The 25904-nt window shown below is 36.5% G+C and overlaps 1 protein-coding gene across 1 annotated transcript in view; it reads right to left on the bottom strand.

The window, feature by feature from the left end:
• Positions 1-25904, bottom strand: part of LOC131055195 (UDP-glucose:glycoprotein glucosyltransferase) — a 221810-nt gene that overhangs the window by 113544 nt on the left and 82362 nt on the right. The window contains exon 13 of the mRNA XM_057989792.2: positions 12333-12401. Within this exon, the coding sequence (XP_057845775.2) occupies positions 12333-12401 (69 nt within the window). The remainder of the gene's footprint in view (positions 1-12332; positions 12402-25904) is intronic.

Here is a 25904-nt window from a genome sequence, read left to right on the forward strand (position 1 = left end):
ATTTTGATATTGATTTTTAAACAAGTTGTTGTGACCCATTTTTCCTTCAACAAAATTGTGTTGAGACGACGTGTGAAGATTCTTTAAGCACTTTCTAACATGGTCATCAGCACAAATTGGACCATATGGAGGCAATCTAGCACTACAAGGGCAGCAAAGGTTAAGCAAATGATTCTAAACAACATTTGGTGGGATCATAATATCTCCTCAATTTCATGATCCCATATTGAGCATGATCCGATATACCATATGGGTAGCCCTTGTTTGGGTGAGATATATGATGGCATTAACTCAATGATTAAGAAGATAAAAGTAATCATAAATGCAAAAGAGCAAGATCCTAAAGAAAAAGCCTTCAAACTACACAAAATCATTGAAGAGAGAAGGAACAAAATGAACATTCATCTACATCTTCTTGCCTTTGCATTAAGTCCTAAATATTATAGTGTTCAGCTCCTCTCTATGGCAACAAAAGTTGCCCCATATAGAGATGTTGAGGTTAGTCAAGAGTACAAGGCAGAACTTTGCAAACTCTTCATTGATCATGACATATGGGATGCAATGAGGATCGAATTCATGGATTTTGCATGCTCCAATGATTGTGGTATCGATGCTCTTGGGGACAAATATATGGGCAATGCTCATAGTTGGTGGTACTTCCATGGCTAATCATTCACACACCTACAGTCTATTGCAATTAAAATGTTATCATAAGTTTAATAAAACAAATCTTTTAAGTTTTATTTTTATTTTTGTAACACAACTCTCTAATTTTGTCTTAATAGGTCGCTAGTTCATCTACATCTGAGACAAATTGGAGCATATACTCCATCCACTCAATAAAATGCAATCCACTACACTCAAAAAAGGCGAAGAACTTGGTGTATGTGCATTCAAACTTGCAGCTCCTTGCACACAAACAAAGTGGCTACAAAAAAGGGGGCACAATGAAGTGGGATATCAAACCAAAACTTATTGACTTGGATGCTTCCACTACCCACTTTGCTGCACTTGATGTTGACAATGACAATGAGCCAACTACTTAACATGCTAGTGCCAATGCTCCTATTTGTGGTTCGCCTAATTTACCACTACCTACATCATCTATTATGGATGGTGATGATATTTTTAAAGACCAATATGATATTTGATCAATGATGGTTGATTGTTAACACTTGACATTATAACTTCAAAATATATCATGACATTTGAGTATAACTAATATTTGACTATTAATATAATAGCATATTTTGCAACGTTATTTGACTATTAATATGGTGGGGTATTTTGAACTTAATTACTATTGCAAATGTTTATATATTTTTTACTTTTATATGATTTTCTATGTGCGAACCCAAAACGAACCCAACTCCAAAAAAATTTAACCAAACCCGTGAATCAAACATACCAAGACTAGTAACTTAGCATGATAATAATCAATAACAAATAATTAAAAAATTAATTATGAATTGTTAAATTAATAAGTAAATTAACTAAATGTCAAAAATTAACACTTCACTGATAGAGTATGCATGCATTCAAATACATCAACTTTATAGGGTACTCATCTTTCCAATTAGGTAACTAACAACTAGGAGACCAACATTGTAATTGTACCAACATATAGACAACATAGACTACGTAATTTTATTTTATTTTGATAAAAAAAGAGTCTCAATGTTAGATAAAAACCAAAGTGCACATATTTGACTATATCAGGCCGAAAACTATCAGTCCAAGCCTAGGTAAAATAGAGAGGATACATATTAGAGTTCATTGGAACAAATCAAAGTCTAAAATCTTTCTTAGATCCTCTTGAAGATTGATCAGCCACCAATGAGGAGGTGAACCATAACAAATGACATTGTGGTTGTCAATAGCCCAATTGGCTAGCCCATCCGCTACTCTAGTGCATTCTCTAGGAACATGGCTCAATTGAACCTTGTGAAATTTATCCTACAAGCTGTGAAATCTTCTACAACTCTCTTTCTATTTGCAAATTTTTGCTATGGAATTTCTAAGGATCAAATAGCAAGCTGATAATGACCTTTGAATCAGATTTAATTCGGAGTTCCACCACCCAAGTTTGAGACACTCTTGCATCCCTTTATAAACAGCCTTGATCTCTGCTAGATTATTAGTTGTATGTCCCAATTTTCAGGAAAGAAGAAAGTTACATATTTTGTCTGAATAGCTGCCAATGCCTCTCATATTGGCTTGACCTAGATTGCCCCGTGAAGCACCATTTGTATTCAACTTATCATACCCAAAGGGAGGAGCTATCCAAGGTCTCTTGAACTTATATTTCTTTTGAGGTTGAAAAGCAAGCATTGTTAAAATCTTAGGTTGCAATGAGAATTGTTTACATAAACACTTTCATTCCAAAGTGAGAATATGAGGAAGGCATATCTTATTCTTGATAGATTCGGCTATATTCATTTTGATTTTCTCCCAAGATAACCGATATCCCTGCAATCCTGCGGGAAAATTCTGCCATTTCTAAACATAGACTATGTAATTGAGGGAAACTATTATTCATCTAGTTTTATCTAGGTATTTGTTGACACTTGATACTAGCTTTGTGGTATCATGTATGCCTACTCATGCTTCCATAGATTGTTAAGTGTCTACCTATTGCACTAATTTAACTAAACATGTGCTTCAAGTATAATAAGGATCAATTGAGCTACATATGAACTTAACTATTTTGTTCCTCTTTAAGGATGTAATACTATTTATGCAACGTATTTGTAAATCAATACAAACATTTCACAAGAGTTACATGGTTTTTTCTTAAATTTAGAGTAGGTGAAACAAGCACATATAGCCATTCTGTCACTTTATAAGTATTCAGAAAAATTATTTTTAATTAGGATTATGCAATCCAGAATATGCCTTAACAAAATCTACAAATGCCTTCAAATAGAACATTATTTGATTCTTTTTCCATTAGGTTATATCGTCAAGATAAGCTTCGATGCAATAGATCATTCTAAATACAAAAGCAAAATATCAATTGGAAAAACATGGGTACACTATTTATACAGATAACAACTTGCTAACCAAAACAATAATCATTTTGAACTAAATTACCATTCAATCAACTCATTAGATTCCAGTTAATAGCATGAAATATTTGGCCAACAGAAAATGTCTTCAAACTATTTGCAATAACGCATTGGCTCAAACCTCAAAAAATGATCTTCATAACTTTTGCACTCGATTTGCCAAGACCATTGATATTTACATGCCCAAAGACAAGAAAACCTTGAATCTCAAATGTTATGCTCTCATTTGCTATCAGCAAAACACGGGGATGCGTCTCCCCCTTTTTCCCACCGTTTTCGGGATGGGGACGTTCCCAAAACATGGGAATGGGGCGAGCATGTCCCCTTGTCGCACCGCCACCGCTGTCGGTTTGCAAGGGACAGCTTGGAGACAACAGAGATGTCGGGTCGGCCAGGCATCTCCCATCCATGGGCCAACAATCAAAGTTAAAAATTAAAAATTTCATTTTTTTTCTTGATTATAGAGCCAAAAACGTCGAAACCTAATGGCAAGTGGGCCCCCTCCATGCCCTCTAAACTCTATTAAACCCTCAAAAATCCTCACATTCACTCACATTTCCATTTCATCAGCTAGGTTGAAGAGGAGTTGCAAGTGGAAGCGAGGTGAGGAGTGTGATTCAGGTGAAGAAAGTGTAAGAGGGGTGAGAAGCAGCAAGAAGAAGAGGAAGAAGAAGATTCTACACCAAGTTGGAAGGATTTTTCAAGCACAAGGTAGGATTCTATGACTGATTTTTCATTCTTTTTCTAATTTTTTTTAAGTTTCAACTTTCTTTTTCAAAATTTATTTTTTTATAATAAATTAATAATTCCATACACATGGCTGCAAATGAATTTTCAAAAGATTCAATGCAAAGTTGATTGTTCATTGTTCATTGTTCATATTGTCATCAAAATTCAACATTGAAATTTAAATTTTATTTTCAAATTTGTCAAACTAGGTTGAAACTTATAAAATTTGAATTTATATTGTTTATTGCGGTGTCACAATGAGCTCTCATGACATGAGTGACGATGAAGTAGAGGTTCGTAGTGCTCCTCCGCATTACTAGTAGAGTATGCTAGGGGTCATTTTGATCATAAGTCTCCTCACAGACAATTTGCAACAAAATTACCATGTAGACCAAGGACATCTGGTGGCACAAGGAAGTGGAAGTGACACTTTCGTGATTTAGAATTTTATGGCAGCATTACTCGAGTTAATGCACACCTTCATTTTATTCAAGGAAAAGGTGTGGATACATGTTCTTTTTTGGCGCAAGTACCAAACCTCAAATATAGAGTTTAGATAAAAAAGCTATGGGGTGTTCCTGATGACACTATAGCTTCATTTGTGCCTACTACTTTGTCTCAAAGGATGCAAGTTCAGCAAAACCAGCCACAAAGTTCTAGTCATACTTTGCGAATGAGAGGAGTGATGCCATGTTCTTCCTCCAATGCCCATGCAGGAGAGGGTAGTGGGAAACGCAAATTGCAAAGGAACCCCATAGCTGATTTGTTTCATGTCCAGCTGAAATTTGATATAGATGATGCAATTAGCAAGTTTTTTCTTTGCCAATTGCATCCCATTTCATATAGCTCGATCTCCTTATTATAAGGAGATGATGTCGATGGTACCAAGGGGAGGACCATCATATGTGCCACTAAGTGATACAAATTGAGGACCACTATCTTGGATAATAACTATTCCAAGATCAATGTATTGATGAAGAAAATAAAGAAATGTTGAGGGAAGAGTGGATGCAGTGTAGTCATTGATGGTGGACAGACATTAGGCATCATCCACTCATCAATATCATGTTTACATGTAAAAGCGCCCATATTTTCTTAAGGCAATTGATACTTTAGAAAATCACAAAGATGATGATATTCAGTTTCAGGTCCTCAAGGATACCATTGAGGAGGTTGGACCACAAAATGTGGTCCAAGTAGTGACAGATGTGGCACATGTGCGCAAAGCTTCAGGGAAACTTGTTGAGGCAGCTTATAAACATATTTGGTGGGCTCCATGTCGTGTGCATGCCATGAACAATGGACTCAAGGACATGGGGAAAATTGAGTAGATCAAAGTAGTCGTCACTGACGCTAGAGATGTGCAAATGTTTATCTGCAATCGCCACATTTCACATGCACTCTTCAGTTGCTTCTTTAAGGAGCTCTTGAAACCTATTGGGACTAGATATGCATCCTATTTGATTTTCTTGGAGAGAATGATAGAGGTGCAAGAGTCACTACAACTCATGGTTATGGCAACAAATTGGAATTGGTGGACCAAGTCCAAGAAAGAGGAGGGGAGGAGTGTGAAGGATATACTGAAGAGTGAGGTGTTTCGGAGTGATGCAAAATATATAGTCTCCATCATTGCTCCAATTGTCCAAGTCATCAAATATGGGAATGTGGATGCACCTAATCCTAGAGGTGTATGAGTGAATTAATTTTATGCTTGACTAGATGAGGGTTGTTGTGTGAGAGGACCCCACATTAGCATTCTACAATAAGCACATTCAGCCAATCATTCATCAGAGATGGGAGAGGCTCAACACTCCCTTGCACATGGTTGCCTATGCATTGAATCCTAACTGGTACAAGACTACACCTTGTAGAGTTAACCCATACAAGATGCTGAGGTAAAGGCAACATTCTTTGGTGCCACTAAGAAAATGTATGATCCTATAGATGCCAGCACAATTCACACTGAGTGGACCAAATTTGCCACTCTACGAGGTTTTTGAGGAGGCCAAGATGGATATGGCAACTACTATACAAGAGGACCTAATTTATGGTGGAATTGCCATGGACCGAAATCTTTGACTACCACTCTAGCCATTTGATTGATATCTCCAGTTTCTAGCTCTTCAACTATTGAGAGGATCTAGTCACCTATAGCTTCATCCACTCTCTTAGAAGGAACACTCTTTCCTGTAGGAGAGCACATAAGCTTGTGGTTATACATAGTACATTGTGTCTCATTGACCGCAAGAATATTTGTGTACAAAGAGAGTTCAGCAACACGATGGGATGTAGAGCTAGAGGTGCCAGCACAGATTGATGAGGATGCAATGATTCTATATGTAGGGCTGGTTAGTATTAGTTTGGCAGAGCTTGACCATGAGGATTTCAATAGTTCTAGTGATGAGTTTGGGGATGATTAAAAGCCTCCCTTCATTATATTTTGTACTTATTTTGATATCATGCTACTCATTGTAATCATCTTTATGATATTTTGGATAGAATAGAAATCTCCAATTTAAAATTTTCGTTTGCCAAATTTTATTTAGTATTCAAGTATTTAAAATTTTAGTATTCAATATTTGCAATTTTGCTAATTTACTAATTTGCCAAAGTTTCATTTGAAATGTTATTCTGATACATCTTTTTTTAACTAGTTTTTCAAGTACTATATGTATATCAGTGTCGCCCCTATCCCCAAACTTAGGGCCTTGGTCCCCCCGTCCCTGCATCCCCACATCAAGAAGCTCCGTAGAACAATGTTTTCTATAGAAAGGAAAAGGGGGCAAATAAAGCCACTATGAATCTAAATGGAGCAATGTAAAAAGGTAGGTGTTGACAGGTGTTTTATGACCACACCAACATAGAATAAAGTTTCCAAATAGTCACTCTATCCTCTCTTTATCAAATCCAATGTATGCTAAGATTGCAGGAAGATCATACAATGATTCCAAGGTTCCAACTACATACTTGCAACTTTATGATGGATATAGGCTCGTTTGGTTTGATGTTGCTAGTAATCCAAGGGGACTTACGTGCAGTGAAGAAGACAAACAAATTTTGAAATTTCAAGGAGGTTTTGCAAATGATTTATCAATGGATAGCTTTTTTTTGGAACTTTTCAATGAAATGTGCGGAAAGTAAATAGGGGAAGGGTTTAGAAAGATTTTAACCTAATCTAGGAATTCAATAGACAACAAAGACTTAGGCAACATCGAACACACTTTGCTTCGCCACTTGCAAACAACTACACAAAGAGGGTACAATCTTCAAAAGTTGTGCTTGTAAGATTTTAAATCATCAATGAATACCATCAAAGAACAATGCTCATCTAACAATCTAAGTTAAGAACGCACATGTAAAAGCTCAATCCAACCTTGCCCTGCAGATAGAAATCATCTATCTGCAAAAAGTATGAGCGAATGATCTCACCATAAAGTAATATTATCTATTTCATTCATCTAAGTACTTGAAGCAAATCTAATCTAAGTGAGGAAGATGAAACCATGCAAACTTTAAAACAACCAAAAGCCAATGTATCACTCTTATTATCTCAATAACTTATAGCAACAATCTCATACAATTCTCCCTCCCTTACAAATGAGGGGGTGAACCCCTTTTATAGATCCCAAAAAGAAAATGGAGGACCTAGATTACATTCAAATCAACGACTAAGATTCAACCATGCAAAACCCTAATTAGGGTTTGACATAAGATTCCCAAAATGTGTCACCAAGTAGTGGAGATAACCATTACTGAAGAATCCCGCCCACTACATATTAATTGTTCTTTGTTCCCAAAAGGGCATCCATGATGCATTAAATGACCATTACTTTTCAAATCACCCACCATGCATTAATGATTCACTAACTCCTTAAACATGGCAGCCATCATGCAATGAATGAGCCACCACCTAGTCAAAACGTCCACCAACAATTAATGACCCACTATGCCATCATGAATTCAATAGATTCTCGTCCAAAATAGAATGACCATTATCCCTTTCATTGATGGTGAATGCAACGAATTTGGTCACGAAGGCTTCCAGCTCTCCTACGAAGACACTTGGCATAGTCTCTAATTTGAATTCCAGCATAGAAGTGTCCTCTTCACACTTGGAGAAAAACTTCTCCCATCTTGGCGCAGATTCTTGAGTCATGTGCATTGTGTTGGAGAACAAGGAAACATTTTCCAAATGTTCCTTCGAGAAGGATTCCACAAAGAGGAATTCATGTAGCCTATCCTTCAAGTGGACCATTGCCAACTCCTCATCAATCAACCTTCTTGCAAACAATGCCTCCACTGCATTGAGGGTTTCTTCCTGAACCTTTTTAACTGATGTCCTCAACAATACTGACTCCTTGTTGTACCTCTCAAAGAATTCCTTTCCAGTGCTGACTACATAAAACCATCGAGGGAAATCATATACCTCGTTTTCCTTGATGACCTTGCCATCATCTTTGAGTTCAAAAATAGGAACTTCTATAATTTTCCGAGTTGTGCTTCATTAATATGGAATATTCCTTTTGCATGTCACCAACTCATTCTTTACAAGTTTCTTTCTATCTTGGACATACAAAGAAGATTTTGAAAGATTTTCTTGCCTTGAAGGAATTTTAACAATATTTTCACTTCTGAAAGATTCCCGAATGCCTATTAATCTTGGAGAGAGAAAATTCTTTCCTAGAGAGATTTTGTTTAAGGGAATTTTTTAGATGCTCGCGTATATTTTGTCCTGAGGGGAGATTTTATTCTATTATCTAACCATTTTTTCATGTCCAAGGAATTTTATTTTGTCTGGAATTTTATATGCAGTTTTGATGTAATGGAGGACTTTTGTCTTAGAAGGAAAAAATCCTCAATGCATTGATTTTAGCGCCCATCCCTTGTCCTAGAGCGCATTTGAGCACTGGCGGAGGAATTTTGAGGAAATGGAAAATTCCTCCATGTATTGATTTTGGCACCCATCTTTGTCTTCAAGCGCATTTTTGCTATAGGGAAGGAATTTGGTGAGAATTGAAGAATCCTCCCTAACCTTGGTCTTGCACCCACCAACCTTCATGGAGCGCATTTGATTTTAGCGCCCATCCCTTGTCCTAGAGCGCATTTGAGCACTGGCGGAGGAATTTTGAGGAAATGGAAAATTCCTCCATGTATTGATTTTGGCACCCATCTTTGTCTTCAAGCGCATTTTTGCTATAGGGAAGGAATTTGGTGAGAATTGAAGAATCCTCCCTAACCTTGGTCTTGCACCCACCAACCTTCATGGAGCGCATTTCAGGAGTGGAGGAATTTCCTCTAAGAGGAAAATTCCTCCTTGGCCATGCTTTGGCACCGACACATTCTTCTTGAGCGTATTTGGTCTATGGGGTAGAATTTTGGTGGAAGATGCAAATTCCTCCATGTCTTGATATTTGCGCTCCCCTTCTATCCTCGGGCGCAATTTGGAGGTGGAGAAATTTCCTAGGAGAGGAAAATCCCTCCCTCACATGGTTTTGGCACCTAGACTTCTTTGAGCACACTTAGAAGATGGTGAAGGATTTGAGTGTTGGGAGGAAATTCCTCCTAGTCTTGATTCTAGCAACCACTTTCCAGTCTTGAGTGCCATTTTGGGATAGAGGAAGATTCCTCAATGAAGGAAAATTCTTTCATGCCTTAGAATAAATTTTCATGCCCTTGCCATTTCAAGAAAGAATTCCAGACTTCGCCAAATTTCTGATCAATTGCCTTCTTTTTCAACTTTTCTGAATTTAGAACTTGGATTTTTAGTAATGTTCTACCATCAATGTCCTGCCAACTGCCAAAGATAGACCTGGCAAAAATAGACTTACTAAATATACTAAGTTCTTCCAACATCAATTAAGAACAAATCAGGGCACAACGACACTTACTAAAAATAGTAAATGCTGAAAATTTGTTCAAATTTCACTAGTAGCTTCCTTGAAGGGTTCTTACTTTATTGCTTCATTCAGATTTATTAAAACCTTGAACTACTGACCTCAATTCTAAGTCTGAAGGGTAAAAGCCCTAAAATAGACAAAACAAGCTCCAGACTTAGCTAAATTTACTCAAAACACTTGCAAGTTTGACCAAATTTGCCACAATACTTGGGGACCTGGGGAGATTGAAGAAACTACTGCCAAACAACCCAAAAGATCACAACCAGAAGACCAAGTGGACCAAAAATGTAGGGAGTCCCCATTTGGAATGGGGTGATGTGTGATTAGGTCACAACAGTAGGGAGATTTCAATATGTCATGCTTCCTCTTTCATGGTACACTCTTTCCCTAATAATTCTACGTCACAATCTCTTCATTTCATTAGCCCTTCTCTTATTATAAATTTACTGTAATCTAGGCCATTCCTAAAAAGATGTCAATGTACAATGGGTAGAGGTCAACTTGCTCAAATGACTCCACTTCCAATGATCAATGCATACCTACTTAATTATGGTTACTAATGTGCTATATTCTACCCCTCATATTGGGCCCATGTTAGATTGGGCAGAATTGATGGTTTCACTCAATTGTGATGCCTCACCTAGGTGCACTTCTATTTTGACAAAGTATAGTGAGAATTCTAGCCACAAATCCTAGTTGGAAGCTCTTTTGAGCTTTGACAATGGCAATGGGCTCACAATTAGAGCATCTTTCGAACCAAATTCTCTCTCTAGCTATGTCAATAAGTTTTAGAAGGAATCGCATTGGTTGATTTACACATAATCAGCAAGGGTTCCTCTTGCTGCCCAAAAATCCAATAGGCTACTCAAAATTTATCATGGACATTGAGGTAACCAAGAGTGAGGAGTATTTACCCAAAATGCGCTGATTTGAAAATTCAGTAAGTTCCAACTAAAAGTAGGCAGTCTTCACGAGTGGAGCAATGGACTTGGAAGTACTTCTTGGAAAATGAGCTCTTCATTGACCTAATTTAATCCTCAAAGTCACTCTTTCCCTACTACCTTTATTTGGGTCAGGCTACACCTTACAATTATTTCAAAATTGGTGGACTACAAGGTTGATTGTCACTACTAACACCTTGACAAAGTTTGTTTGTTTGGCCAATGAAACTATCAACATAATTTGCACTATCTTTGCCTACATATGCGTAGAGATGGATCTTTCTAAAGAGCTCCCTAAAGAAATTACCCTAAAGCTATGTGAAAAAAATTGGAGACAATCAATGGATTATGAGAAGCTTAATTTTAGGTTGTAGTTGGCATACAATGACTATTATTATGTTCCAATAATATAGGTTACAGACCACGTACTAATTGTTTGTTGGCTTTGAGTAGTAATAAGTGTCAGTTGGTTGACATTTGTGTTCCTCTTGTCAACTGTCAGGTCCTTTAAATAGATTGTGTATCATCAAAGAAAGAAGTATAACCTAGTCAGATTGTCTTTGATCCTTGGCTAAACATCTCTGGTCTTCTTTTGTAATAATTTCATACAAATAAAGATATTCTTAACTCTTATATCTAGTAAGCATTGTCATATATATTATCATTATTTCATTTATTCATGTCATCAGATAGAGCACTAAACATAGGTGTGAATGTTGCTTTGTCCACAGGCATTCTGCCTACTAGTGCAATAAGAACGATTTTAAATAAATTAGGGTTGAGGGCTTATAGGGCTCTCTCAAACCCACTTGGTAGGATGGTGCAAAACCTCATCACCATCTCATTGTTCCAAATAACACGAGCAGGGATGAATCTGGTTCTGGTCCTCCAAAAGATGTGGCAGATAATAAGGCTCCTCCCTCTCCTCTAGTTATGCAGCACCTCTTGTAACTAACTCAAAACCCTAAAAAGATCTCATGTTAGGCTAAGATAGATAGGTCACCTTGTAATTCAACATCATGAAGCATTGGGATTATGCCTAATGTAATGATGGATACTTGTAAAGGGACTCAAAACTGCCCAAAACTCATATAGCACCATTAGCTTCAGCTTTGCAGAAACAAGATTGGAGTGAGTTAAAGGAGGTAAGGAATGCTGTAAATTTTTGTCAGTTTCAGATTGGGATTTGTATGTCTTCTAGTACAAGCTAATGATAGGCTTGATGTATAAATCATTGTATATTTTAGATTTGGTGAATCATTGGTTCCCAGAATCCCCACGCTTTGATGCTATTTTTTGCAGCCCTTGATTCCCTAACCAAGATTATTTAGCAAAATAAGATTCTAAATATTACATTCATAAAAATGTAAAGAATTTATAGAAAATAATAGGAGGAGAGGATGAAACCCCCAAAGAATTGTAACTTCCAAGGAATGAGGCAACACCCTACTCTCAAAAAAAGGAAGGTGTAATTCCTAAGGAAGACGGTGACACCAAGCACTCAAAACAACACATTCTCAACATCAGTAAGCTTAATTTCTGCTGTAATTTATGCATAATTACAATACAAACACTTTTTTATTGTTGTAAGATCTTGAAATCTACAAAATTGTTCTAATGTGCCTATATACATAATAGTAAAATTTATTCTAATTCATAACAGATGCTTGGTGAGGAAGCATGTCTAGGGAACATACGCTGCTTAAAAACTGAAATGCCATTTTTATCCCATAGTTCTCCTTGATGTAAAGGAACAAAGAAATCATCTGCAATGTAAAGCAAAAGAATAAAGTTTTGGTGAGTAATGCACCCATAAAATAAGACAGCATATGGAAAAATATCGCTAAATGTTGTATTACATTATTTACTATGAAATCATAAGTGCAGCACATCCATGTTGATCTTCATAGAAGTAAAGTGAAAATCAATTTGCAACATTACAATAATTTTAAGACTACTAAATTTAGCACTTGCACAATTCATGATACCGATACAAATTACATTAATAGGCAAAGAAAATTCTGAACAGGAGCCATAGAGAATTGTATTCTGAACATTGAGATATATCAAGTTTCAATATTCAAAAATAACAGCTTCCAAGGATTGTATTCAAAACATAAACATCACATTCCAAAGGTAGATTGATGGTGAAAGCATTACCAATAATAATGAATACAAATTGGGAATCATGGTTCCTGATAACATGCAAAATTGTCGACTAGTAAAAACTCCTTTGCTGTCATCAAAAGAGTCTATTTGTGATTTTGGTGAAAATGAAATCTATACAAATCAGTATTCACCTTTCATATGACGCCAGCAACAAATCCAACACAAAATATTGATGGTTTCTTCTTCAAGTTGCTCTCTATATACGAAGAATTATTTAATATGTCATGAGTGAAATTTTCTATTGCTTTAAATCATCATAAAGTGTGTTCAATTCTAAAACAGGTATCTTCTTTGTAGGATTAAACAGCATGTGGTGCATGACTCTTTGGAAAGATCTTAGATGTAATATCAGACCATCTCAAGTATTCACAAACTATTTTCTACCTCCTCAAAGAGCACCAGCTCGAGGCAAAGTTTAGTATAAAATTGTTCAGAAAAACATTTAAGCCTTTTCCTGGTTATGTTCTACATACCATTGGAATTGATTTTGATCTTCAGAAAGTTTACATTTTTAAATAAAAATAGCACCTCCCAAATAAAGTTGAGGCATCTCAGTTATCATGCACTTCCACACCCTTTAAGTAAATTTACAAATGGTTTTTTTCCCCAAAATGTGTCACATCATATTACTTGCCACAGGTGAAAAAAGATGTTTAGGGGATTTCTAAGCAAGCAATAAATGTAAGTTAACAAAAGGCTTGACGGAGCCACAAATAATATCCTTTTATTTGATCACTTAGTTGCTGAATTGAAATCGGGTATAAATACATCCACATGGGTACGGCACACCTGTTGGTATTTGTGTTAGCAATATTGCATCATAGGATGCATAAAAATTTAATTTGGTACGTTTGTATTAGTGGTACGAATGTGTTGAGTTGTTAAAACAACTCAATATATTTGGGAAAGTTGTTTCAGTAGGTTCATATAATATAGGAGATTAAACTCCTATATAAGTTGTTGAAGTTGTTTCAGTTGTTTTCAGTGTTCCACGGGCATTGGGGACAGGGGGACCGGGGGGCGCGGGGACGCGTCTCCGGGACGAGGGGACCATGGGCCTAAGTTTGGGGACGGCGGCGGGAGGCGGCGGGGGGACGGCAGCGGGGGGGTGGCGGGGTGGTGGTGCTGATATAGTTATACATATACATATAGTACTTGAAAAACTAGTTTTGAAAAGATGTATGGCAGTATTACAGTATAAGAATTACATTTCAAATGAGACTAGGAAATTTAAAATACTAAATCTAAATACCAAGATTTCTAAGTTGTGTTGTTATATGGAGCCTAATCAGACTCAGAGGTTAGATTTTCCCTACTTCTATCGGTGCGGTTTCCCCCTATATTTTTCAACGGGGGTTTGGGGGCAGCGCCCCCAAGTTGGGGTCAAGGGGCATCACCAATTAGAGTTACCCCTTAACCCTCAAAAAACCTAAAAAGTCACCTTTTTTTTTAAATTTTAATTTTAAACATTGCATATACGTGGGGGCGAAAGGAGACGTTTGGGCGTCTCCTCGTCCCTGGAGAGACATCTGCACGTCTCTCAAAGGAAGGGGAGATGCCCAAACGTCTCCCAAGGAGACGTGGAGGCGTCTCCATGTCTCTCTGGGAGACGCCCAAACATCTCCCAAGGAGACGTCTCCACATCTCCCTGGGAGACGCGGAGACGTCTCCGCGTCCCGGCAGCGCTTGGGTGGCGGTGGCGGGACGGCGAGGGACGTCGCGTCCCCGTCCCCCTATCCCCGAGACGTTTCTGACGGGGGGACGCGCCCAAAAAGGGGGGGGACGCGTCCCCATGGAACACTGGTTGTTTTCAGTATTTGAATGAAAAATATAAAGCACAAATTATTTGTATTTAATTATTGTAGATTCTGTTTCCCTGTGCTCATATTTTCTTATATGATATCAAAGTAGGATGGCTTGTGTTTGAGTCGAGTTAATTAATAATTATTTATATGGTTGTCATATCTTCTACAAGATGCCAAGGAAGTACCATGCTGATGTTGAAGGATCTCATGTCCGTGTCTGATCCATGAATTGTGGGTCACACAAGAAAATTACAAGCATTTTCATGGGCATGAAGATAAGAAAAAGCGGAATAGGAAAGAGTCCTAAAAAATGCACAGAAAGGCATCATCAAGAGCAAGATCTTGCAAAGAATATTGACCGAGGAAAATGAAAAAGAGCTTCAAATATTAATTTTGAGTCTCATTTTCTCATATAATTTCTAGATCTTTGGTGTGGATGCTAAATCAAATTATTTGTAGATCTTTTAGGCACATTTCAAGCATATATATAAGTGGACGATTAATGATAAAACTCAATGACAAGGTAGATTCTTCTTTTGCATTCTAATAATTATTTTCCTTTTCATCCGCAAACAATGACGTCAGTGTTTGCATGATCAGCATCACGAGTTCCAATTCTTAGAGCTTCCCAATCATCAATTGCTCAACTCCCATATTTCCACGAGCTCACTATGAACACTTTCTAGACAAAAATTTAGGCTGAATAGAATAGAAGAGTTTGGCTTAGAGGCGGAGGAGTCCCATCAGTTCTTCACCAAGCATAGTCTATATTTTCATGTGGCAAGAATCATTGTAGACGACACCATATATATATTAGCATGGTCTATATTTTCAAGCATATATATAAGTGGACGATTAATGATAAAACTCGATGACAAGGTAGATTCTTCTTTTGCATTCTAATAATTATTTTCCTTTTCATCTGCAAACAATGACGACAGTGTTTGCATGATCAGCATCAAGAATTCCAATTCTTAGAGCTTCCCAATCACCAATTGCTCAACTCCCATATTTCCACGAGCTCACTATGAACACTTTCTAGACAAAAATTTAGGCTGAATAGAATAGAAGAGTTTGGCTTAGAGGCGGAGGAGTCCCATCAGTTCTTCACCAAGCATGGTCTATATTTTCATGTGGCAAGAATCCTTGTAGACGACACCATGCAGGCACTCGATAGAAATGTAGCTAAATTAGAATTTTATGGGCCTACACCAAACACAACCCAGAAATCTGCTCACGCTTGAAGATTTGAAGGAAAAGGACTGTTGAATTTCTCAGAGTAAGCCACGCACTAATCTATTTTCGTCACTAGGCAATGATGATATCTTGCCTTGGAGCCCTAGTGGAGTGTTTGGCTGTGAAAATTCAGAGACCAACAATTTATATGATCAGCAAAATTTATCAAAAATAAAAAAATTCTAAATTGTAATTGGAGTGTATAATTGATGGTACCCAACACTCCTTGTAAAAAGTTCACAACAAGGAGGGAGGATATATTCTTTCTTCACAACTGATGAAATGTGTCTGACTTAGACTTGAAGAATGGTGGGGAACATCCAAGCTCTGTTGCTACCGGAGTTACAAAAACTGTCTCATACAAACTACAATATTTGGAGTCACAAGAATCTGATAATTTGCGAGTACAAGAAACTCACAAAGATTCTACTCAGGAAGGAGGACAAACCAAAGACCAATGTTGAAGATTATGACAGGAACCATAATAAATCCTTGCTGATACTGAAGTTTTCTGTTGAAGATGACCTGATTCCTGAAGTTTGTAATGAAGAATCTATTGCGGATTTATGGACCAAGTTGTGTGATAAGTACCAGACTTCAGAAGCAAGCAGATCATTGTTTTTTGAGAATCAACTATACTCTTCTAACTTGCAGGAATGTAATGTCCCCACTTTGAAATAGGATTTAATAATAAATTATAATAAAAAATTTAAATATTAAAAATTAAATATAAAAGAATATAATTATAAATAATTAAAATTTAATTAAGTTAATGAACAATCAAAAGACATGAAAAGAAAAGTTTCGACTCCCTCAAACATGAGATATAAAAGGGAGAAGAGAACCTCATTTGAAGGGGATAATTTGGGAATCAGATGTGCAGATCTGGTTGTGAAAGGTTGAGTCCCTTTCAAAGGGCAGTTCAGAAGGAGAATGGAAGGTTGGGAATAGTATCTCAGGAAATTGAATTACATCTTGGGAATAATATATATATCACTGCAGATCGGTGTGCTATATTTCTACATCTGCATATTGTCAGATTATTAATAAATGAATTTTACAATATATTATTATAAATTAATATGCCTATGTTAAGTTGTGCATTATGTTAAATAATCAAAATATATGAATACACAAACACAGATAACATACATTTATTAATAATTTGATATAAAGTGAATCTAAGGAATTATGTAATAAATTAATATATTCTGTCATAATAGGAATATCAAATGAATATTGAATTTTTTAATATATATGTGTCATTGTGTATTCATAACACTTGACATATTATTATGTTAGTGACCAAATCTTAATTCAACCACTATGCCCTATGAGTGGATAGGTTGGTGTGTGTAGGGAAAGGTGAGTAAACCCAATGACAAGTGATGGTAAGACCAAAACGGTCAGGGACGTAGTCCTGGGCCTTGAGGGAGCCTCCTTGTAGGTGGTGTCAACACCCTATGACAATAAATCACCATCCCTCATAAGAATTAAAGAAGAAGTTAAGATAGGTCTTAATGTAATGAATGTTAATCTGATATGAATACTAATTCATTTAATATTATTTAGAATTATAAAATAGAAACAGAATATTGTATAGTAAGGTATGTTATTCATTTGGAAAATGGCAGCCTCCTCAATTGATATCAGAGATTTGATCCTGCCATTTTGCAGGGTAAACACGAATCAATGAATCATTCTAGTGTTTGCATATATCCATGTGTATGTTTTGTGTTTTTATGTCTATGCTCCATGTTGGTTCATGACTGATATGTTTCCGGCATGTTTATTCCATGTGTGTTTCCAAAGCCATTTCATATTGGAAGTCATTTTGAACACTCCATGATCATTGCTTGAGGACAAGCAATCTTGGGTGGGGCAGCTGATAATGTCCGCACTTTCAAATAGAATTTAATAATAAATAATAATAATAAAATTAATATATTAAAAAAAAAGAATATAATTAAATTTAATTAAAATTTAATTAAGTTAATGAACGGTCAAAAGACATGAAAAGAAAAGTTGTGACTCCTATTGTGCCCCATTGCAAATGGGGACCCCCTCTTTTTGTTGAATAAACCAAGTCTTTTGTGGTCACGGTCATCTCCCGACCCTAAGGAATGAGTTATAAAGTCTTGTTGGTATGGATTCTGGCCTTTGGAGGTGATGGAATGCCTAAGTATGGAATGGATTCTTAAGGAATATACAGCCTAGACAAGATATAGTCCTAATATTGTCATCAAGTCAAGAATTAGGGTTTTGATGTATTGAGAAATGCATTATACTTATTGCTTTAACCTTCGAACATTGCATTTTGCTAAATATGAACTTGATTGATACTTGTACTTCACGACATTTCCTTGTCTTTTTCAGGTACATTGCGGGGAGCAAGACTTTGGATGTTGAGAAGAGGACATCGTTGAGTGGATGCTATCATCATCCAAGGAAGAGATTGAAATGATAGAACAAGGAATTCACTAGCAGAAGGATGAGTCGATGCATATTTGACTAAGTATTGAAACGTCTACATGAAGAAATGAAAGAGAAACAACCATAATTTGGCTAAGTCTGAAAAATTCCTCCCCGGGGGTGAAAATGCACTCCAGATCAAGGAATTCAGTGTTTAGATGGATGAAGATGATTGATGCCAAGTCTAGAAGCAAGCATTGTCTATTTTTAGGGTTTGTATCCTGCAAACTTGAAAAATAGGTCAGTAACCTTGGGCATAGAGAAATTTTGGCTAAGTGTTGTAAAGAGTCCTTCAAAGGACCTAACAATGAAATTTGAGCATTTTCCGAAAACTTACTATTTTTAGTAAATTTCGTTGTGGCCCTGATTGGCCAAATTTTGACTTTGGACAAACTTACAATTTTTAGCAGTGTCTATTTTTAGTAAGTTTCACTATGTCCTTGTTTGCCTTGTTTTGGTGTTTGGAAGAACTTGCTGTTTTTAGTAAGTCTATTTTTGGAAGGTCTATTCTTGGCAACAACTGAAGCACTGACTGCAAAAAGATCCTGAGCATCTAGTTCTAAATCCGAAAAAGAAAATGAGCAAGCAAGTGATCAAATTCTGACTGTCTGGAAATCCTCCTCGATAAGACTAAGCATGCCAAAATCTATTTTTGGGCGCAATTCCCAAGAAGAGGAGGAATTTTCCAAAAATCCTTCTCTGAGGAATTTTCCAATAATCCAAAAATCCTTCTCTGAGGAATTTTCCACAAGTCCAAAAATCCTTCTCTAAGGAATTTTCTAAAAGTCCAAAAATCCTTCTCTGAGGAATTTTCCAAAAATCCAAAAAAATCCTTCTCCAGAATTTTTCAAAAATCTAAAAATCCTTCTTTGAGGAATTTTCCAGAAATCCAAAAAACCTCCACTAGGCCCAAAATGTGCCCAGACAGACTCTTGGGGCGCAAATCCCAGGGCAGGGAGGATTTTTCCATGAGGAAATTCCTCCCTGACCCCACAAATGTGCCAAGGCAAGCTCCTAGGGCACAAATCTATAGAGGAGGATTATTCCTCGTGCGCAAAATTCCTTCGCTAGAGCCAAAATGTGCCCATGTATGCAAACAGTCTTGGAAATTGTTAAAAAATGGCTGTGTTGGAAATGTTTCTCCTCTGGACCCCATGCATGCCAGGATTCTTGGAAAGTGAAAAAATGATTAAGTATCAAAGAATTCCTCCTTCAAGTCTAGAATGTGCCCAGCACTCTCATAGCATGGAAATGATAAAATTTCAGCAAGTGAGGAAAATCCTTCAGGTCATCCAGAATGCGCCTAAGACAGGAGAATTCTTCCACCAGCATAGAATTGGCGCCCAAGCACTCAAAATTCCTCCTATATGTTGATGTTATTGTAGCAACGGGAGATTCTTTCTCCTATCAAATTCAAGATCAGCAAGGTACAAGACCCAATTTGGTCATAAGTGTGGACATATTAACCAACAGCAATTGACAAACGGATATAAGCAATAGCAATTAGTTAACAATAACCAATCAACATTAAGAATCACGATTTACATAACAAACCCACGTATGAAGAGGTGTGTTTATGAAGAGATACAACCCTCTTATGTTGCAAGATTATATATATTCAGGAAATCACAATGCAAGGGACGGACGACACACACACACGATATATCGAGCAAACATTCATATATAGATATTGAGGGTCTTATTAAACCAATCCACATCCGACTGCACATCTGAACTATCATTAACAGAAACTGCCGATTGCTATCTTCATTATACAAGCATTAAGATTGCCATAGGCGACTTCATCTCTTTATCTATTGCAAGAAGCAAATTGCCACCTCTGGAACAGCGTTAGGGAAGTAGAGGAATCGTTGTGAAGTCAGATCATTAAATCACACAACACATTGAAGACAAACTAGTGCTTTAGGGAGGAGATTGATATCTTCAGCATATTGACATATTGCTTCAGATCGATAACTATTAAGGAGATATTATTTCACTTGTAAATTCACGCCCAGTGAGGTGCCTTCACTTCATAATTGTATTGGCCTTGAGATTGGCCAAGTTGTAAAGGCAAATTCTGTATTATTCAATAATATAAGAGATTATTGGCTGGGTTTTTTCTCCCTCAAGAAGGAGGGTTTTCCCATGGTATTAAATGTGTTCGAGTGTTTATTATTTCTGTACTTCTGCTTATTTTATTTCTGATCCTAAAACTAACACTATACCTCAGGAATGCGTCCACCTCCAAGAAGGAAAGAAATGATAAATTTTGCTTAGTGTTGACAAGTCCTCCAAGAATGATATGCACTCAAGGATTCCTCAGAAATGTGGAAACTCAAAATTTGACTAAGTATGGAGAAATTCCTTCTCCAAGCTCCAAATGCACCCATCTCTAAAATGGCACGAAATGAAGAACTTTGACTAAGTATGGAGAAATTACTTCTCCAAGCTCCAAGTGCGCCCAACCATTCCTGAAGGCATGGAAATTGAAATTTAACTAAGTGGAGAAATTCCTTCTCCAAGCTTCAAGTGTGTCCAACTTCATGAAGTCATGGAATGAACAAAAAATTGCCTAAGCATGAAAAATTTCCTCCTATCCTTCTAGGATGCGCTCAAGTACTCAAGACATGGAAATTTGGCTAAGGCATTGAAAATTTCTTCCACATGTCTCATGTGTGCCCAAGGTGGAGAAATGACATGAGGCATGGAATTTAATGCTTAAGGAGGCATTTGGCAAATCAAAGGACAAAAAGGGAGCATCAAAAACTCATCCCTCCAATTCTAGAGCATCATTCCAAGGAAGTTCGAAAAGCATAAATGAATTCCAATTCTAGAGAATGCCAGTTCAAAGACCTCAAAATTCAAGCAAGTACAAATGAGAAGAATTTACAACTATCTTCAGTTTCTTCCGGAAATCTAGGATCCCAACCAGGAAAGAACAAGGAGGAATTCCAATTCCAAACGTCGAGGAAGACATTCAAACTCCAAACATCCAGTTCAAGGCATTCAAGGTTCAAGACCTCAAAGATTAAAGTTCAAGTGCAAATGTAGAAGGAAAAATTTCCTCCAAAAATCCAAAATCAAAAGTTGGAAGGAAACGACTCAAGGGAATGATAGTCGTCGACAAGGAAAGATATTCCAAGAAGGTGAATTCCTGAACCCAAGTACATGGAAAGAAGAAAATGATCAAGGAAGGATAATTTTAAAAGAGTTGATCAAAGTTAGAACCTTGGTCCAGATGATGCAATTCGGGAATATACTTCATCACAATCAATCAAACTGGAATATTCTTCGCGATGAGTTACTAGGTCCACATGGCACCCAACATGCTAAGGTGGCGCCCTATCACCTTCTTCGACCAATCATGTGTTTCCAAACCGTCATTACCCGATTCATTGCATTTGTTGCCAAGGAGAGGGATAGTGGGTGTGCTATTTTGGGCGATGAGCTATTAAATGCTTAGTGTGCATGCTATTCTAAGTGATGGACTATTAAATGCTTAGTGGGCGAGTTGCCTCATTAATTGCCAGACCCATTACCTTGCGCCTCAAGGAATTTCTTGGTCAAACCCTAATTAGGGTTCGCATGTTGTAATCTTAGCCCTTGATTTCAAATCAATCTTGGTCCTTCATTTGTGGGAGGATCTCTATAAAAGGCCCTGCCTTCTCATCTGTAATTCATTAGATAGTTATCTCATTAGAAGAGTAGAAGTAGAGTAAGAGAAGGAGAAGACATTATTGTAAGCCTTGGAGAAATAAAATTTGATTTCATTGAAGATATGGTGGATTCATGTTTATTTCAACTTGTTGCATGTTGTTCCTTCGATTTTTCAGATTGTTAGAAGTGCATTGATGTTAATAGAGAATGTGACAAAGTTTAATGAATTTCAATGGTTCATACTTTTTGCACTTAGATGATTTCTATTTGCAGTGTAAAGTTAGACTGAACCCTTTTTATATGGATGCTTATCTTTGATCATTGAATGTACGTTGTTCGTTATGATGGTGTTCATATGATATGAAAATTCTTTGCATAACCCTTGGAATATCGCACCAGTCCTATGAAGTTGTTGCTGAACTTGGCAAAGCAGAACTTGGTTTATTTGGAATTCATCCATTGGAGCACTATCCATTGATACCATTGTCCTTAGGATTAAAATAAGGTTTCTCTAACCCTTTCCCCTTTTAATTTCAGTTCATTCCAGTTCAATTCATTCGAAGCTGAAGCATCACAGATTTGCTACATCTGATGATGAAGTTCCAGCCACAGCAAAGAAGTGAAAGAATGATCCAAACGTAAGTCCCTCTATGTTACCAGCATTTCACAACAGCCATCGACCTTATCCACACGTTAGGACCTGATAGAGAAGAACATTGGAGTCAGCTATACGATCTTTCGCAATCTTAGCATACACCGGATTTTTCTCAAGAGAGGATAAGATACCTTGGTATTTTATTCTGTGTTGGTGTAGTCATAAAACAGCCATCGACAACTCCCTCAAACATGAGATATAAAAGGGAGAAGGGAACCTCATTTGAAGGGGTATAATTTGGGAATCAGAAGTGCAGATCTGATTTAAATAAGAAATGCAGATCTGATTTAAATAAGAAGTGCAGATCTGATTGTGAAAGGTTGCGTCCCTTTCAAAGGGCGGTTCAAAATATATGAATACACTAACACAAATAACATACATATATTAATAATTTCATATAAAGTAAATCTAAGGAATTATGTATTAAATTTATATATTCCATCATAATAGGAATATCAAATGAATATTTAATTATTAAGATATGTGTATTCATAACACTTGACATACTATTATGTCAGTGACCAAATTTTAATTCTACCACTATGCCCTATGAGTGGATAGGTTGGTGTGTGCAGGGAAAGGCGAGTAAACCCAATCACAAGAGATGGTAAGCCCAAAACGGGTAGGAACGTAGTCCTGGGCCTTGAGGGAGCCTCCTTGTAGGTGGTGTCAGCGCCCTATGACAGTATATCCCCATCCCTCAATAGGTTTTGGGAAGAAGCTAAGATAGGCCTTAATGTAATGAATGTTAATGTGATATGAATACTAGTTCATGTATAATTACTTAGAGTTATAAAATAGAAACATAATACTGTATAGTAAGGTATGTTATTCATTTTGGAAAATGGCAGCCTCCTAGTAGGGGACATTACAAGGAAGGAGGTTCAATTTCAGACTATATCATGCATCTTAAGAATGTGCATGATCAATTAGTGTCCATGAAGAAAAAGATAGACGATGAAGATATGGTCAGCATAGTACTAAGAGGTTTGCCAGCATCTTATGGAGCTTTTGTTGAATCACTGTACTTGATCTTGAATTTGACAAAGTGTCATCTTTATTTCTGCAAAAGGAAAGAAGACAGATGCAAGTTGAAAGTTTTCATTCACAAGACACAGAAAGCGCTTTTACAGCTCAATTCAAGGGACACATTCAACAAAAAGCCGTCAACATATCAATAGTAAAGGTAGAATCCTCATCCAAAAATCATCATACATGTTACTAATGTAACAAAAATGGTCATCATGAAATCAATTGTTTTCAAAATGCTAAGTTCTTGTTGAACAGGAAGCTCAAACCGGAAGCATTGATCACATCTGAAAACAATGAAGAGTGTGACACTGATGGAGGTGGTGATGATGTCCTCAAACATTTGATGAGGAATTTGCATTTTAAAATGTTATTGTTGAGTGTGACTGTTATTACTTATTTGTGAAAGTTGTTTTCAAAATGTGTCAGTCAAAGTCTATTGTTAAGTCATCCACTAGTCTCGATGGACAATGTAGGACAAAAGAGGTGTTGTACCAAATCTCAGTCCATACATCAAGTGTGGAATAAACCACTAGGAAGGTACAAGGGTGGCAGGTGTACTCGTATTTTAGCTTGATGTTGAGATAGCACTGTGTAGTTTGACAGATAATGAGTTACCTTGATTTGACGTGAAGGTTAAGGGAGTCCTGATGAACTCAATAGATTTCAGTATGGATCTATTATAAAGCTCTTTGACACATGATGCAACTTGTTGATTTCAGGAGAGGTCCATAAGAAGAGGTTGCTTGGTAAATTGTCTATAGTTTCAGAGGATGGATCTATAAAGGCAAACTATCTATGGGTTTTGGGATGGATTCATAGAAGTGAACTATTTGTATGTCCACATCAAAGAAGTGACTGTGTGTTCAAAATGATGTAATGACAAAACCTATTAGGTTTGTCATTAAGGGGGGATTTTGGTATTTGTGTTAGGAATATTGCATCATAGGATGCATAAAATAATAATTTGGTAGTTTTGTTATATTCGTTATACAGGTTACTGTATTAGTGGTACAGATGTGTTGAGTTGTTAAAAGTTAAAACTACTCATTATATTTGGCAAAATTGTTTCAGGAGTTTCCAATAATGTAGGAGATTAAACTCCTATATAAGTGTTATATATTTGAATGAAAAATATAAAGCACAAATTATTTTGTATTTAATTATGGTAGCTTCTATTTTCCTGTGCTCATATTTTCTTATAACACCAATACGGAACAAAAATTTGTGTAAGGTTGGGTACATTTGGGACACCTGTACAAAAAACTTGTGTTACCGGGTCCCTCCCTGAGATCCCCCCAGGTCCCGGTCCTGTTTGAACCGTCCATATCTGCATATGGTTCGCAAGGGATTCGAACCAGGTCCGGCAATCTCTCTGTGATTTCGTACGGAATGAACCATGGCGAATTTTAGACGAATTTCTCTATTACGGCAACGAATTTCTGCAAATTTGTTGTTCATGAGGTTTGTCCAAGAAATGTTTGACCAAAACATTAGTCGAACATAATTATTTTGTTATTAATTATATTAATTTTTATATTATATTATAACATAAACACCAAGTTATATTGTATTATAACATTATTAGTTATATTTTTTTTTCTTTTTGGTAATGGGCTGAAGCCGAATTGCTTTTGACTGGAGCTATGAACCAGTGAGAGCACATTTTTTAGGAGCCTCATCCTCATATTTGTTCGGCATTAACACCCTTATATCTCCTTGTGCTGTCCTGTCTTCCACGCCCAGGCATCACCTTATCTCTCCATTGCCTGTGTGTGGGACACATGGGGCTTGAGCAGACTCGAACCCAAGACCTCCCATGTAGGAGGCTTGCAGTTAACCGCTGCATTGTGGGGTCATCCCCTACATTATTAGTTATATTATTATGCTATAACATTATATATTAATTTTATAATGTTATTAGCTATATTTATTTTTAAAATTAATTATATATTAATATTTATCATTACTAATATTATTCGTTTATAATTTTATTATTATACCATATCATTATAAAATTAATTTTATAATGATATTTAACTAATATTAATATTAACTTTCTTTTATATCTGTTATTTTAGGTTATATATAAATACCTGAACCGGGACTGGCAATGTAGCAAAAAAAAATATAAAAAATCATAAATATATACACTAATAATTAAATATTTTAATTAAAGATAAAATGATTAATAATTTTAAAATGATGTATAACTTATACAAGTTCTAATTTATAATTTTTAA

Source organism: Cryptomeria japonica, chromosome 3 (genome assembly GCF_030272615.1).
Source record: "Cryptomeria japonica chromosome 3, Sugi_1.0, whole genome shotgun sequence".
In the NCBI taxonomy this organism is placed as follows: Eukaryota; Viridiplantae; Streptophyta; class Pinopsida; order Cupressales; family Cupressaceae; genus Cryptomeria; species Cryptomeria japonica.